Source organism: Branchiostoma lanceolatum, chromosome 5, assembly GCF_035083965.1.
Source record: "Branchiostoma lanceolatum isolate klBraLanc5 chromosome 5, klBraLanc5.hap2, whole genome shotgun sequence".
NCBI lineage: Eukaryota > Metazoa > Chordata > Leptocardii > Amphioxiformes > Branchiostomatidae > Branchiostoma > Branchiostoma lanceolatum.
Window position 1 is genome coordinate 25,634,644 of NC_089726.1, and position 17,389 is coordinate 25,652,032.

Sequence of the window (17,389 nt, forward strand, 5' to 3'; positions counted from 1 at the left end):
TCCCGTTATCAGGCCTTTCTCATACCCGTCCTCAATATACTGTGTAAGGTTCAGTAGTTGGCCTGTACAGGACTTTCCAGGTCTAAAACCTGCTTGCTCGGGAATGAGGAGCTCATCCACGAGTGGTGCAATACGCACTGCACGAAATGGCCACGTATCCTGACGGATCCGACGTATCCGGAATCGGGCCTCATGGCGTTTCCGAGCGAATCCGGAAAAATCCCAGTTCACTGCTCGGATACTGAAGTGCCCGCAGATCCGATCAATTCCGACGCCGTATTCTTCTGGATTCGTGATGCGCCTCGGATGCCCGAAGATATTTGCGCGGATCCCTCGTTTTTTGATATTTGGAATGTTCGGATTGTTTGTATGTCGGTAGTTGCTTCGGATCCTGACGAATAAATACACACGGCACGGCATGATCTCATTTCCTGACGAATCCAGCAGATCCGGAATTGCGCATCATAGCAGATACGGAACGTTTCCGATTGGATCCGATACACCTCAGATCAGACAATTTCCGGCGCCGTATACGTCTGGATCCTTCATACGTTTCGGGTACAGATACGGAACGTTTCCGAGCAAATTCAGACAATTACCAGGTACACCTCAGATCCGGCAATTCCGACGCCGTATACGTCTGGATCCGTGATGCGCGTCGGATACCTGAGGATATTTGCGCGGATCCTTCGTTTCTAGATATTTGTCAATATGGCAGAGATGTTCGGATTGTTTGTCGGTAGTTGCTTCGGATCCTGACCAACAAATACACACTGCACGGCACGCGGCATGATCTCAGATCCTGACGAATCCAACAGATCCGGAATTGCGCATCATAGCAGATACGGAACGTTTCCGATTGGATCCGATGCACCTCAGATCCGACAATTCCCGCGCCGTATACGTCTGGATCCTTCATATGTTTCGGGTACAGATACGGAACGTTTCCGAGCAAATTCGGACAAATACCAGGAACACCTCAGATCCAGCAATTCTGATGCCGTATACGTCTGGATACGTTTCGGGTACAGATACAATATCTACTCGGATCTTTCATTTTTTTATGTATTTGCCAATATGTTAGAAGTTCAGATTTGCCAATATGTTAGAAGTCATGAGCTGTCTCGGATCCTGACGTGTACGGAACACGGATTCGTGTCGGATATCCAAATTACCCACAATACACTTCTGGGCGCGACAAACGTTAACGGTTTTCTTTCGGTTAACAGCACAGACAAGAACGGCGTTTCATCACCTTCTGTGCTTAACATGGCATCGCCAGAGTCTACCATGGTCGACCAGTGATTTTTGAGTGACTTGAGAGTCGAAGGGAATTCGGTGTAAACTCAAACGCACGGAATTGCGACGTTGTCTTCTTCGTGCATGCAATATTCGTCGCCCCCCTCCCCCCTTGTAAACGCTGGTAGGGAGTTGATTCATCATTTTGAGGGACTGCCCTTTGGTAAGTACAAATTGAAAAATTCCCGTTTCTAACTAGTTTTGACGTCAGTTATCCTCCTATTGTGGCTTGACATATCATCGCATTCGCATGACCATAAGAATTCTCCAGCCGACCTGCCCTTTTACGGCGTTAGGATCTAGGAAATTTAAAATTTCAATTTGTTCATTCTTGTCAATGGTCAGCAGACATGTGTGTCTGGTTAACGTTTCAGATACAAAATAGCAAGCAGTGGAGGGAAAGTTAATTAAAGATATGGAAGGGAAGAAAATGTCATAAGTATTTGTCCCACAAAGATCCCACAGTTTGTGGATAGTGAACTAGAACTTATAAGGAGGCAGTAGTGTGCCTCAGTGATTATTTCATTCAGTTATAGCTGTGCATGTTTGATCAATATCATATTCAAGTTATAGATGTAAGTTTTACGTAGTCAATTCAACGATGCCCAGATTCATTTTTTTACACATGCGAGTATGTGATATGTTTAATATTTGTCATTGTTTCCATTTATATATATATATCCAGTACAGCATCGGCAGATACTTCCTTCACAAATGCAGCACATATTGTGAGGACCTTGGCTGGGAACAAAGCAATCAACTGTCAGATGCTCAGCTGCTGATTACCTCAGGCTCCTTTGGTAAGTCCATCATCGGTACACTTCAATGTTAGCTGAGAGAGGCATGATGGATATCCATTGTCCCGTGTTTTTTGTAGCTGCTGTGATGAAACGAAGCCCATGTCAAAATCATGTGACATGTTCCTTAAATACGTGAATTGATATTTATTCATCATTTGGTTTTACAATATAGGAACTGGTTCATCACAAGATGGACTCCAAGCTGAGTCCAACATGCAGATACAGAAGAAATCAGCCTTGCCTGTCCCTTACCAAGAATGCATGGAAGAAGTGAACTCAGATGTAGTCAGAGAATGGGGAGAGGACGATTATACACATGCAGTTACACGGCATATGCTACTTACGTTTAAAATGTGGCGTGTCATCATGGGAGTTCTTCAGACAGTATAATGTTACTTTCTATTTTCAACCTCTGTATTTGAAATAATTGTATCTGATGGCTTTTAGACTAAGAGCTGGCCACAAATAAGGCTTTTATTACTTTAGTGGAATATTTAGAACATGTAGATAATTTTGGTCCAAGGGCACTATACAGTAGTAAATATTACCACAATGTTGTGATGGTGTTACTTGTAATACATTTCATAATTTTTCAGAACATTGTGCTTGCACAACCCCAATTTACCGACATTAACCTGCATATGCAGTGGTGCTTTGAGTATGTGGATGTCCCTCAGCCTGTCTCAAATGAAATGGATCATTTAGCCATATAGTACTTTCGTATTGTATTGTATTTGATAGTTTTTGAACTTAGAAATACATTATGTTGAGATATGAAATGATACATATGTTACATACAGGCTTTCCCAAACTTCCTGTCATTCAAAATGATGTTTTGAGTATAGTTAAATTAGGAATGCAAGCACATAGTCGGATCCGTTACGGATTCGTTGTTGGGTCCACCTGTATCCGTCAGTATTCACCATTTTCTTCAAAATACAGAAAAATCCCTGTACGCATCCGTCAGGATCTGTGGCATTTCCGTACAGTGTACGGCTCCGTATTCGTCGAAAATCCCTTACTTTCGGATTCTTCAGGAAATATTCCATATACCGGTGCGGAAATAGTCGGATACGTTACACGAATCCGCATGTATCCGTCAGTATCCGCCAAAAATACAGAAAAATTCCTGTTCGTATCCGTCAGGATCGGTGGCATGTCCGTACAGTGTACGGCTCCGTATTCGTCGAAAATCCCTTACTTTCGGATTCTTCAGGAAATATTCCATATACCGGTGCGGAAATAGTCGGATACGTTACACGAATCCGCATGTATCCGTCAGTATCCGCCAAAAATACAGAAAAATTCCTGTTCGTATCCGTCAGGATCGGTGGCATTTCCGTACAGTGTACGGCTCCGTATTCGTCGAAAATCCCTTACTTACGGATTCTTCAGGAAATATTCCATATACCGGTGCGGAAATAGTCGGATACCTTACACGAATCCGCATGTATCCGTCAGTATCCGTCAGTATCCGACAAAAATACAGAAAAATCCCGGTACGTATACGCCGGGAAACGAGGCCATTTCGTGCAGTGACGGTTCAGTATTAGTCTTTCAAAAAGTTTGTATGTGTGGCATAACAGAGAAATTAGCCTGTAGTTCTTGGGTATGGATGGATCTTTCCCAGGTTTCAGTAAGGCAATCACTCTGGATTTCCTCCAGATCTTGGGGATCCTGTTGGTGCTCAAACTCTGATTGAGCATGTCGAGCAACCATTGTAGTGCCATGGGCCCAAAATGTTTGATCTGTTCGCATAGGATGTCCAGCTGCCTTGTTGTTTTTCATGTCATTAATGGCGTTGCGTAGATCATCCATGCTGAAGGGCCTTGTGAAATGTGAGGTCCCTTCGGAGATCGTAGCATCTGCTTTGGGGAGCTTGCCTCTTGGGGGATGGTGGTTTGGGTTTCCTTGGCTGTTAACAAGTAGTTGGTGGGCAACTTGATCTGCAGTGACTTGTGGCACTGGTTGTGCTTTAGTGTAGTCATTTCCAAGGATTCGGATCGTTTTCCATGCCTTCCGGCTGCTATGGGTGAGGTCAGTCGATTCGACAAACTCCCGCCATCGCCTCTGTCGACTTTCTGTGAATATGCTTGTGAGTAGATCCCCACATTCAAGTGTCTCTGCACTGAATGGGTCAGACTCGAAACGGTTCACGTATTCGTCGTACAGTGTTTTGGACTCTTCGTTCAGGACTGGGATGTGCTTTGTCCGGCAGCCTCTGGGGATGTTTTTCCGTGAGGATTTCTTTATCATTTTGACAAAGGTGTCATAGTTTGTAGGTAAGGCAGGTAAGTCCTTTATATACAGGTCCAGGTCTTCGGCAAACTTTTCCCAGTTGGCCTTCTTTAGGTTAAACCGCCGTCGGAAGGGGACTGTTTGTGGTACAATGACTGCATTTATCCTAAGTGCGATTGGTCGGTGTTGGGAGTGAGGGATAGGATGCAGCACTACCTTCTCACATTGACTAGCGATGGTGTTGGTGTTGGAGGCAAACTCAAGGTCAGGGTTGTATCCACGTCTCCATCTACAGCTGTTGAAGGATTCTGGCAGGTTTTGGTTCATGTATAAGAGACATCTGGTTTGCATCAGCCCAGTTTTCAACGAGGTCGCCATCATCGTTGGTTTGCCGATACCCCCAAGTGGTGCAAGGGCTGTTAAAGTCTCCAATTACTATATTAAATTTATCATCAGTGGCTTCCTTTTGGAGGCTAAAAGTCTCCGCTAGTGGTTTGTATACCGAGCTTACTCTGATTCCGAGAAGATCGATGGATAGGACTTCAATGTTGTTCATGTCGGACAGGGAGAACTTATCGACGTTAAGCCCATCTCGTACAAGGATGGCACTTCCATACTGGTCATGTGGTCTCTCCACTATGAGAGTCATACCATTGATGCGTGGGCGAGACCTTGTAGGTCCGCGGTGTGTCTCCTGGAGACACAGAATGTCACAATTGTCTATTACACACAGTTCGGCCAGGAGATCTTGCTTGGCTCCAGTAAGGCGTTCCGTTTTGAATGAGATGATGCTCAGTGCCGGTCCTGACAAGGACCCGTGTGAGTGACACTGAGCCTCACCAACCGGTCGGCCGCTCGTCGCCATGATGGTCGAGGCGAGGTTGTAGTGGTTGGTAGCAGCAGCAGCAGCAGCAGCAGCAGCAGTGGTGTGGTAGAAGGATTCGCAGGTAACGTAGTCACCTGACAGGGGCCGCGGCGAGAACGCTCCTTCCATGGCCCCCATTTTCTAAAACTGAGAGCACCGTAAACCCAGCATAAAGGTAACGGAAGGCTATCGGAAAGGTAGAAATAACGGCAAGAATAAACGCTCGCTTTCCGATAGCTTTTCTCTACCTAAGCATAAGAGTGCGTTATGTAAACCGAGCCTATATGTAACGGAATGATATCGGAAAGGTAGTAATAACTGCGAGGGAAAACGCTCGCTTTCCGACAGTTTTTCTCTACCTAAATATAAAGGGGGGGGGGGGCTTCTATGTAAACCGATCCTGTATATGACGGAAGGATATCGAAAAGGTAGCAATAAATGCGAGGGGAAGCGAGCGCTTTTCGACAGCTTTTCTCTACCTAAACATAAGAGGGGCTATGTAAACCGAGCCTAAAGGTAACGGAAGGATATCGGAAAGGCAAAAATAACTGCGAGGGAAAACGCCCGCTTTCCGACAGCTTTTCTCTACCTAAACAGAAAAGGGGGGAGGTTTCCCCCTTTTATGTAAACCGAGTCTAAAGGTAACGGAAGGATATCGGAAAGGTAGAAATAGCTGCAAGGGAAAACGCCCGCTTTCCGACAGCATTTCTCTACCTAAACATAAAGGGAGGAGATACCTTGGAATACAACTGCTGTTTTTTTTTGTAAGCTGTAGCATAAACACGGATAAAAGAAGATCAAGTCCGCTGTTCACTACAAATGGGTGTATCTTAAATATCAAAGACCGTTTTGGGTATACCTCTTCCTGTTGTAGCGACCGCTATCATCTTATTGATCATTCTGTCACTATGTGGGTCGAGAGAGGTCACCAGTCGTGTATCCTGCTCAATGTAATGAGGCTCGCGACACGAAAGTGTCGACGCTATCCGCCTCCACAGCTGTTGGTGATAGAGTGTTCCAATCTCTCACTGTGCGTGGCAGGAAGGATTCCTTTCTGTAATCCGTCCTGCCTACCGGCTGCACAAGCTGCTGGGCATGAGCCCTTCTCCTCCGTGATGGGGCAGGTTGTAGTTTGGTCTTCAGCCCTTCTGTGCTGACAATGCCACGCTGGATGTTATATAGCATGGCAAGTCGGGCCGTTCTTCGCCGGGCTTGGATACTGGCCCATCCAAGATATTCCAACATTTCTGTAGGGCTTGATGTGTACCTATAGCGCCTCATCACAAACCGTGCTGCCCTGCGCTGAACCGCCTATATCAGCTATTCTCTAAAGGTTTTTAAAATCGAGGCATTATTAGCCCCCAGGAGAGAATATATCTGCTTGGAGAATATATCGGTTACTAACGTACCATAATGTTTCATCTATACGATGCATATAAGGATGCTTAAAGTCCATGGAAAGATATAGTATGTATTTAATTCATCTTAGGCCACACCAATTTAATTTCTTGGTTAACGGATTTTTGTAGAAAAAAAATGGAGCGGGCGGGCGAAAAAAAAAAAAAAAAAAGGCATGGAAGGAGGAAGCATTAGCATTTTGGCTGTTTCAAGTACAAGTGGAGGACATTTCCTGGAACTTCAGGTTTACTTCTTATCTACAATCACAAAAAGGCAGGAAAAATCTTCAAGCCGATACTATTTTGAAAACACAATACTTTATGTTTCTGACATATTCATCTTGCTGGCATTTGCTTAATTAATATTCATTGTCTGCTCCGGGGTATGTAAGCAAAGGCAAAAGGACATGTTCATCCCTGTCACATATACCGAAATAACAAGCAAACCCTCATGCATGTATTACATTAGGATATAAACTGACAGAAAAATTCTGAATTTTTGAAAAAATTGGGCATAGGTTCCACGCTATGACCCCTTACCGGGGGCCAACGGTGCCATCAAGTTCAACAAGTGGAACAGTATACACAACTCCAAGTCATGTATTTTCTACTTGGAACTTGAGGCAAGTCACAATGGAAAAATGTGGAGAACATTGGGCAAAACCTCCTCACTTTATTAATAAGTATAACTTCTTTCAGCTGATCAGAAAAGAACACATCAGAACCTTTGAAAAAAAGCAGACAGTAGAAACCTACATGCATTTGCTAGTAGAGAATGTAATGAATTTTATAAAGCACTTCACTCATCAAAATCCCTCAACATACACTCAAAAAGTTTTCTCTAAAAACAGCCAGCTCCAACTCCAAGTGTTATGCATTGGCCCCTTTCAGTCTGAGAAAATGGAATGTTCCATTCCTTGAGCAGCATATTTCAAGCTGCACATTCGATGAAAGTAGAAATTGTATTTGACTTCAAAAACCACATCTGAAGGAAAGAAAATAAACACGAGCCTTTAAATTTGCAGCTAAATATTCATGCCGTCTATTACGCAGTTTTCCAAAAGATCGATACTTTTTTTTATGCTGAAGATATCAATTTTAAAGCCCGTAATCTACGGTGGAATGTGAGGCTACTTTCTGTCCAAACAAACAAAATGGCGGTCTTTCTAGCAGAGCCCAGAGAGCACATGTACAGCCATCCTCGTGGTTTTTGTCGGGTTTTCACTGGTTTTCAGACCAAACAACCATCATCAAAGGCTAAACAACATCATACATGGTATTTCTATGGCTAATATTGCTAAAAGGAACCAGCTATTTTGACTGGATTGCCGATTTTGTTGCAAAATAAGAACCGAAAATTTCGTCGGTGGCCACCAAATATATTTTTCGGTCAGCAAATATTCGTCTTTTCTTAGCTGTTTTGGGACTAAAAACACACACCAAATGTGAAACAAAACCCCATATAATATTTTCAAATGTGGTAGTGCTATAGTTAACCAAGTATTGTTCTGTTGCTTTGCCGATTTTGAGGGGAGAAAGTGGCCGGTCATATGGCGGTTAGGTGATAATTTTTCACAGTCTGCTGTTTTTATTTTTATTTTGATTCAGCAAAAAAACGAAGCGGCGAATCCGTTAACCAAGAAAATAAATTGGTGTGGCCTTAGCGACCGCGGAAAGGTTGCGGAAAGCTCAAATCTTACTTTTAGCGGCATTTATGGCGCCGTAAACTCTGCTGAAATATTTCCCGACCTTTAATTGTTGTTTCCGTTATTCGGAAAGTTTGCCCAAGTATTCGTTTTCGTGCAGTGTGTACTACAGTAAACCTTTATGCAGATGTTCTCCGCTAAAGTACTATAAAAACGTTTTAGAATAAACCAACCATCTTATCTGTACGGCATTTTTAAATACTCACGTAAAACATACGTAAATATACCCGACATTTGAAGTCAAAACGGTAAGATTTCATTTTCAGTTACCTTTATGAAATCTTAAAGCCTCCCGAAATCTTTCGCCGTGCTTAAGATCTTTATACGTATTTCGAAAACTTTTCTTAAATATCGCTTTTCGTGCCGTGTTTAAAAAGAAGGTTGTGTTTGTTGACAGCATAGTTCAGAGCGTGTGGATCCGTATGGTAGTTGTCATGTGGGTAGGCGTCGCCAAGTTAGATTTTGGTCCCCCTAGCGTTTTCCATGCTCTTGCAGCAGAAATTATGATTTTGATTCTCATGTTCTGGGCATGCTTCGGTCATGATTTTCGGGAGATAGATACCTCGTTATATATTTGCGTGTTTTCACCCCGTTCTCTTCTATTCTAGGCATCAGGAAAGATGATGGCCATGAAGCACCTTTTGCTGCACCACGACAGAACCCAAGATTCTCAAACGCATCAATCAACAACCCTGTATACTCGCCTGAAAACATCTATACTACAGTGGACGACGACGCGCTTGGAGATGAAGCAGCTGCGAATGCGTCACCCACAGAGGACGGCATTTACATTGATGTTCTTCGCTAATCAAGGTTGATGCTAGAAAGGCAGCAGCAATTGATGTTCTAAAAATCTATATGTAAAGCAGTTAGCATCGCTTTTTTATGGGCAAACAGGCGAGAGGCAACATTACTTGCTTCACTTTTCTTTGTGAGATGTCATCTAGATGTAACTTTTTATTTTAAATACCTAAATGTACATATGTAATAATAAGCCACAGGAAGTCACGTCTCTCGTCGGCTGAGCAGACAAATCACATGACCCCTAACCTGACCCTAATTATTCCTCCCCTATTGCCCTTTGACCCTTCGTTGCTACCCACTGTGAACTCATCCGTAGCTTCTCCTTCCTTGGTACGGCCACATTCCCGCCCAACCCTCCCCATGACATATCCCAGAACAGCTGGAGCCTAAGGACGTTATCATGTTATCTATGCTTCTTGTTCCCTTTTGGCTTGACCTGAGTGTTGACACATTCAACTCCCCGGTACACTGTGGTTAAAAGTACACCTAATAATTTCTAACTTGGTCATCACTCCGAAAAGTCTAAGACTGTACCTCAGATATGTTACTCATCCATTGCTTAATTATATGTTCCGGCCATAACTTTATTTTACCTCAATTTTGATAATGATCTTATTGTGACTTGGTCGTTGAGGAGTTACTAACGAGTCGGGATGCGTTAGACATACACTGGACAGAGCCCGACATTGGCTAAATACGTTTGGCAAACCAGGGTAAAACAATCGCTACCTCGCAGCATGACTTCTAAGTAAACAGAAGGACCTTTTATAATGCTCATGTATAAGAATGTATAAGATATGGATACAACAGGTGTAATACGAGAGTTGTTCTGTTTTTCAGTTGAGGAGCCAATAAATACCGGACCGTACTAAATGACGCTGAGCTCACTACCCTAATTGTGTGTATGTTGTCTGTGAAATAGACGGGAAACTTAGTTCTCTTCAGAGCTTGCGGAGAAGAGAAGTGAAATAGCACCGCGCGTGTGCAGTGACTTTTGCCCGACCTAATTAAATAAAAAATAACAGAAGAAATTTTGTTTCCCTCCGAAGATAAAGTAAGCGACATGGTGCGGTAGACGTAAATGTAGTTGGCAGCTCATTAGGCTACCACACTAGGTATAAAATTAATATCAACGTTGGTCAGTATTGTTAAGTACAAAGATCTTAGCTTCACCCTTGGGTCAGGTTTTTTTATTCATTGGGAGGTAGCAAGCGCAGTGGCTGTGTAGCTTGATTTCACCAACTTCTACATACAAAAGGGAACCTGCTAGGATATGAGACCAACTTTTTTGCATTAAGTAGTCATAATACTGTATAGTATAGAGTCATGCCTTAAATGTGGTGCCCGCCCCTTTCCTCAAACCACCAAGGTTAACCAGGTTGAGTGTGCAAAGCTGTGTTAAAGCAAGGAGGTTTTGTTTTGGTCTCAATCAGTGCAGCCAGGTCCCATAGCTTAGTCACTAATGTATGCCTCATTGGCGAAGACCATACTTAAAGGTGAATGCTTTAAACCAAGAAGACGAGAAAACAATGCCAAACAATACATATTATTGCAATTGATACCAAACAAGCAATGTGCACAAGACAGACGTTGTCAGTGAAGAATGCTGTAACGTTACTAAATCTTATAGTAACACCGTTGTACATGACTAACATTAATTTTGAACTCATAATTTCAACATATGTTTCTAGATTGTAAAAGGCTCAAAGACCTGTGGAACTCAGTTCATACTTATATACCTTCAAGTACTAGTAGCCCTAAAATTGTGTTTTTCATATTGTATTTCCATTAGTTAAAACCAGATCTAGACAATCATCCAACATGGCATATTCTAGTGACATGACATTACTTGATAATATGTCACTATCTTTTAAAAAACTTGTTGCCCTAAACAAATGATATTTTTCAGGGCCACAACACAATGATAGTAGGTAAATATTGGTGACTCCATTGGTTTCCTCCATACCACTTTTTACTTTAAATTTAAATCCACATGCTAAATAACGTTTTACTTTGTAATTTATGAAAATAATTTAAAAAAACACACTTAATGTTTAGGAAGCCTATAGATGCCTCTTTATTTCTTTATTATACTACAATTAATAATCTCCTGTCAAATATTCTGTTAGTACTAAATCTCAGATTGCATGTAGAGAGTATAACGTCTTTGGGGTTTCCATGATAAAGGCACTGATAGTGTTCTAAAATGTCACACTTAATTACGATATGTAGTCACCATGATTTCAGAACGTTGATTTTTCCACGACATGCCACAATACCTTCTTGTACATCTATGTTTACTAACATTACTTTTGAACTCATAATTTCAACAAATGTTTCAAGATTGTAAAAGGCTCAAAGACCTGTGGAACTCAGTTCATACTTATATACCTTCAAGTACTAGTAACCCTAACATTGATTTTCAAGAGGTGGTACCAGGAAAAGTAACTCAGCGACTTAATATACATGATCTTAAAAGAAGACTTCAAACAGTAGCTATAGCTAAGTGAGTTATCTTTAAAACATGGGTCTTTCTGAGGAAGAACCCACAGGCCATTTCAAGTCAAAAGCTTCTAGTTAGTATCTTCAAATGGGAAGTAAAAAACAGACTTACCCGTATAAATGCCCAAGCACCCATTGAGAACCAACATGTCATATAATATTATCTGTACTTACTATCAAGTTTTAACCTTTGTATTCTATGTAATTTTTACTTACTAGTTAATGTTCTGTTTTATATGTAAAGATGCCATGATTCTTATCTATACACCTTTTTGTACAGATAGTTAGTTTTTGTATACAATATTGTATCACTTCTGTAATGCTACTTTCACGTATTGTTCCAACTTCAGTATGATGTTATGTTGTTGTTCCTGGCTGTAAAAATTGGTGGAGGTGAATAACGTGGTGGAAAAAAATCCCTGGGTCTCTAGAAATATAGGTCGCGGTAGTACTGAACAAACTCTTCGGAGACAAACTCTTTCTTAACCCGTCATGAACACCACTGCATACTAGATATGCTATGTCGGCATGTATTGTAAATATAACGGATATGGTTCTGTGAACGTAGTAAAGAGGGGTTTTTAAGAAAACATTGATGAGCTTCTATAAGTGGCGTTGTGTGGCGTAATGGTAAGACTTACAATTGTCAAACAAGGGCACCCAAGTTCGATCCCGGGCTGCCCCCAGACATGCGCTCCGGCGTTGTGCCCTCGGGAAATGCACTTAACACGACTTTCCTGATGTCTCTTGGTGTAAATGAGGGACGTCCCTCAAATAGGACGTTAAATGGAGGTCCGGTGTTTGGGGAGAGTCACACCCAGCGCACGTAAAAGAACTAACCACAAAGCCTATTAATACGAATATTAATAAGCGGAAACCTTTTCCTTGAATACAACTCTCTAAACTGTTCAACAATGATTCTTTACGATTTAATTTTTTTAAAGATTTTCAAAATGCTAAAGTTGAACAGCCCAATTATGTTTGGTTTATTTCATAGGCCTTTATAGTGCTTAGCAGCTTCAAGCAATAGAAACATGTTTTTCTCAAGAATGGCAGTGATGCATTTCTATTAAAAGAATTGTTTTAAAACATTGCTTTACTTTGTGATTCTTCTTTTTTTCAGAATGTTTCAAGTTGTTCTTTTTTTAATGCAGACTCAGAGGCTTCGGTTTCCTTTAAAGATAATACCAATGGAGGAGCTTCAAATATTATCTCCATGGCAAAGCACCATAAGAGAACTCCCTCAGGCTGGGCAAGTTTTCAGTCGAAAAAAATGGCGAATCTTTTTCATTATGATAACAGGACAATGAAAAAAAAAAAGTACGGGTTTGTCATGATGAATACTCCAAAATACTTCTCCTAAATACTCCTGATGACATTGCAAACAAATTTTAAAACCAGGCTAATTTACATGCAGACGACACACCAGTTCTGAGCAAAATAACGAAACAACCGATCTAGGACTCTAGGCATCTAAATACCTTCATGAAGACCTTCATGAAATTTAAGCCTGGGCAAAGAACTGGAATGCTCTATTTGGAGCAGTTAAATTCAAAAGTATCATCAGCAGTCGACTCCCATGATGAATGATGAATGGTTTATTAAAAATGAATCCCTCGCAGCCAATTACGCTGAATTGCGGATTTAACAATGTTTAAAATTCATTTCTGTACAACATGGCAACATTATTACATAAACACATGGTAACATTATTATACAAAAGTCCGTGATAAACAGATAATTGGTTTTGCATTAAGATATGAGGAAATACTCAATTCGGTGGTTTTCACCAATAAAATCACATTAATGACGTCATAATATGTCGCAACGTCATAAATAATTACGTCCATTTAAAAATGTTGTTATTTCACGTTTCTACAAAATGATATTTTGTTACTATGATCATAAAAATCCTTGTCATACATGTTACTAGATGATAAGTATCGAACAATAGGGAATATGAGTGCAGATTTTGCTGGGGTCAGTTTTGATCCCACTGGACCACGCGTAAACTTTCTAGGATAACTTAATCAACAATGAGCCAATCTCGGTAAAAACGTATGAGACAAACAAACTCATAGAAGGAGTTTTGTTTCCGACTAGAAATGTCAAAACGGCACATGTTTATATACGCCCGGGATCAGTTTTGACCCCATACGGTCGTTTGAAGGTTAAGTATTGGTAGGGCAAATATTTTGTACAGCATATTGGCCATATTTGTGCACAGATAAGGCCGCAGTCGCCTTAACAGACCAAGGCGCTGAGCCATCTTACTACACACCACGTCCAGGTGGTTATCATAGTTTAGGCTCGAATCAAGAATGACTACCAGATACTTATAGGAAGTAACCCTCTTTAAGGCACTATCCTCAATTCTAATGGTAAATTTGGAGAATCTTTTGTCTTCATCTGGATCCCATTAACATCCATTTTGACTTTGTAGTATTGAGCGTTAGTCGATTTGGTTTGTACCAGATATCTATCTGATTGAACTCAGAGGCATGGACAAAGTTCAAGTCTTTATTTACAACTGTGAGCGATATACATAGTTATCTCACCAAGTGCCATTTCACCATTGAGGATACTATCTAATGCTTGATTATGTATACCAGTTAGATATAGATTATGTTGTGCTGACTTTTAATCAATTCTAAGATTTACTTTGTAGAACTTGGTGAATTGGGAAACTTGATAAATGATAGATACATCTGGAATAAAACGTTAATGCTTTCTCCATTTTCACACTTTTATTATTTCAATGTTAATTTCTAGAATTCTACAATTGTGCAAGATTGTGTCCCTGCATATGTATAGTTTCTCTCGTATGCTAATCAGGGCACGTGTGTCTGATTTGTGTGACACTTTTGTTTAAACTACAGCTTGCCAAACCAGACTGTTCTATCCGCCTCTAAACTTGTTTATTCTGGCGGCACACAGCTCATTTGGACTTTTGTATTTTCATATCGATGTAAGAATTATCGATATAACCCCTGTCTGATTGTCTTCACTCTCACGTCCTTATCACAGGCTGATCTAAAATCAACTGACAATGAGCACTAGGAATTGTACGGATAAGAAACTGTACTAGACCAGTCAGCTGAGTCATCTGAAAACACACATGCCGACTCACACAGGAGATAAAGCCTACAGATGTGGCGAGTGCGGCAGGCAGTTTGGTCAAGTGTATTAACTAAAAAGACACATGCAGACTCACACAGGGGAGAAACCCCACGGCTGCAAGGAGTGCAGCAGGCAGTTCCGTGACTTGAGTCACCTGAAGGAGCATACAAGAACTCATACTGGTGAGAAGCCGTACAGATGTGAGGAGTGCTGCAAGCAGTTCAGTCAGCTAGATGTTTTGAAGAGTCATTTGAGAACGCACACTGGTGAGAAACCCTACAGATGTGATGAGTGCAGCAAACAGTTTAGACAGCTGGGTTCCCTTAAGCGGCATATGAAAACTCACACAGGTGAGAAGGCGTATATATGTGGGGAGTGCAGCAAACAGTTCAGTTGGAAGTCTAATCTTAGAAGACACATGAAGAATCACACTGACAAGAGGATTCTTTGAAACGAGTAGCAATAACATTTTACCCTAAACTGACCGTTTGGACCCAAGGCGTGTTTTAATGTGTGCCATATCAACATTTTTCGTCGGAGAAAAAAAAATCATTCTATGAAATTTTTTGTGTGTATATGTCTTACAACGTCTGAGAAATTTTATCGAGACTTGCCAATTTTTGTGGGAATCATATTCTGAAGTTTGTGTGCTGTCTGCTGGGGTCCAAACGGAGCCCAGGTGACTTTGCAATGTTTATTACATAATTTGAAAAAAAATTCCTGTCAAAAAACAGAAATTTGTTATCGTTGCCTTTAGTAGTATTGCTGCTTAGAAAAGTATGATACCGAAATTTCATGGTAAATGCAGCATTTTGGTGTAAAATGTGATTTTTTTTCTAATTTTGTAGAAATTAGGATAATGGGAAAAATGAGTATTTATTTCTTACACTTAAAACATATCAGAATATCCTTAATGGATAAAGTGAGCAATACATCAACAGAAATCTCAAAAATGGGCAATAGAAATGTATTTTTGATGAAAACTGACATGGGTACAATTATGCGGCGGATTATGACATGATTAGATAAACATTCTATAAATTTTACACATAAATTCTAATATTCCTTATTTGATAACATTCTTATGCTTTCAGAATGCCTTTGTGGGCGATATAATTGTTGTCAAAGGATAGGGCCCTTGAACTGTTGAAATTAGGGGAGTATTGTAGATTTTTTGAGGAAAATGCGGGTTCTTATGTTCTGCATGAATTATGATAAGGAGCATTAATTGCATCAGAACGTGTTCAAATATTCTCCATAGATTATTGAAACAGTATATCTACAATGATTACAAAAATATCCACCAGAGATATATTTACGGAGAAAAGCAATGTGGGGTCCGTATGGACCTCATACGGTTAGATTCGTCGCAAAAAATGTGTCGGTCAGATGAGGGAAGTAATCTAAGGACTTACGCCCGTTACAGTAAGTGATTGGACAGCGGGAGAAACCAGATGATTCAATTACAAAAAAGGAAAGCAACAAAATGGAGTTTGCATTTTGCGATTCGGAATGATGAATTCGAAGGTTCATCTAATCTAGACCTAGCTTCCTTGTCATTACCAATTTTTAATAAGGCTTCTGGTGCGCTGTATGTGTTGAAATTAAGGGATATCGATGTATCGTTCCGGTTTCTTTGTACGATCTTGCGTTAACCTATCTAGACTCGGCTTTATAGGGATATCTGGGACTGGGATGGGGCTCATTCATGATTCATCACCAGTCTTGCAAGGAGTGATAAACATGTAAACAATAGAAATTTCAGCAATTTTGGTATGGTTATGACGTCTTATGACGTGATTATAACGTCATTGATTGATTTTATTGGCTAAATTATTCGTTTTCACGTGACGTCACAATCGCGTTCGAACGTGAAGTCGGCCATGTTGGACGATAAGCTGTTCGATATCTGCACGGCTGTGTGATGCGACGGTGGACCCGTCCGTGGAAGGAAACATTTTTATTCAGAAACGGGCTGGAAGTTTGACTAGTTAACTGCGGACCCCTAGGAAGACATGATACGGCCTACTCATCGTTTTTAAAATTCTATCTAATATCAATCTAATAATGCTCTTTTTGGCGGACTGAAAGTTGTTTTGTCACATAGTCTGTCATAGACGTAATGCCCGTGTAACATACACACATGTAGCACGTAAATCAATCGGTTGACGGGTCTGCGAGCTCTTAATGGCTGTTTTTCACAACCTACCACGACCGTTTTTCACCTTTAAGATCCATTCATAATCGGACAACAGTTGTCGCTAGAATCTGGCGATGGTCGCTTAAGCCCTCCTCTCACTCGACTGGGCTGCCGCACTGTGGCGGCAGCGTGCGAATGGCTACCGCCGCAGTGCCGTGCACAAACGCCAGCGTACCGTCCCAGTGCCGTCCTAGCGCCTCTCCACCACCACCAGTGTACCGGCTGAACTGGCGAATTTGTTGCACATTGCTCTGAATAACCCCTACCGTTACTCGATGGATTTGTACAGAATCGAAAGTCGCAGCAGTTAATGTGTTTATAGGAGGAGGCTTCTATGAGCCTTGGTCGAGCTCCTGTCAACTTAAAATAACTTGGCACATGTGCCATGCGTTTTAAGTTGGCATTTTCACAAGTCGACCCGTTATTTTCTACGTTCCACGTTTGTTTACTTGTTGAAA

The 17,389-nt window shown here is 41.1% G+C and overlaps 2 protein-coding genes and 1 long non-coding RNA gene across 3 annotated transcripts in view; all 3 read left to right on the forward strand.

Moving 5' to 3' along the window:
* The window catches only part of LOC136435853 (leucine-rich repeat-containing protein 15-like), a 50,254-nt gene extending 37,549 nt beyond the window's left edge, over window positions 1-12,705 (forward strand). The window contains exon 12 of the mRNA XM_066429569.1: window positions 8,914-12,705. Coding sequence (XP_066285666.1) covers window positions 8,914-9,113 — 200 coding nt within the window. The 3' untranslated portion in view covers window positions 9,114-12,705. The remainder of the gene's footprint in view (window positions 1-8,913) is intronic.
* LOC136435854 (uncharacterized) lies at window positions 134-3,569 on the forward strand. The gene is made up of 2 exons (XR_010755980.1): window positions 134-2,099; window positions 2,272-3,569. It is a non-coding gene; the product is annotated as an uncharacterized lncRNA (long non-coding RNA).
* Window positions 12,706-14,813: 2,108 nt separating the features above from the next.
* Window positions 14,814-15,182, forward strand: LOC136435995 (zinc finger protein 22-like). Its single transcript, XM_066429706.1, has one exon. The coding sequence runs from the start codon at window positions 14,814-14,816 to the stop codon at window positions 15,180-15,182; it is 369 nt and encodes a 122-aa protein (XP_066285803.1).
* Window positions 15,183-17,389: the final 2,207 nt, after the last annotated feature.

Bases quoted from the DNA above. Each gene is read 5' to 3' on its own strand.
- LOC136435995 (XM_066429706.1), top strand. From the start codon at position 14,814: ATGCAGACTCACACAGGGGAGAAACCCCACGGCTGCAAGGAGTGCAGC.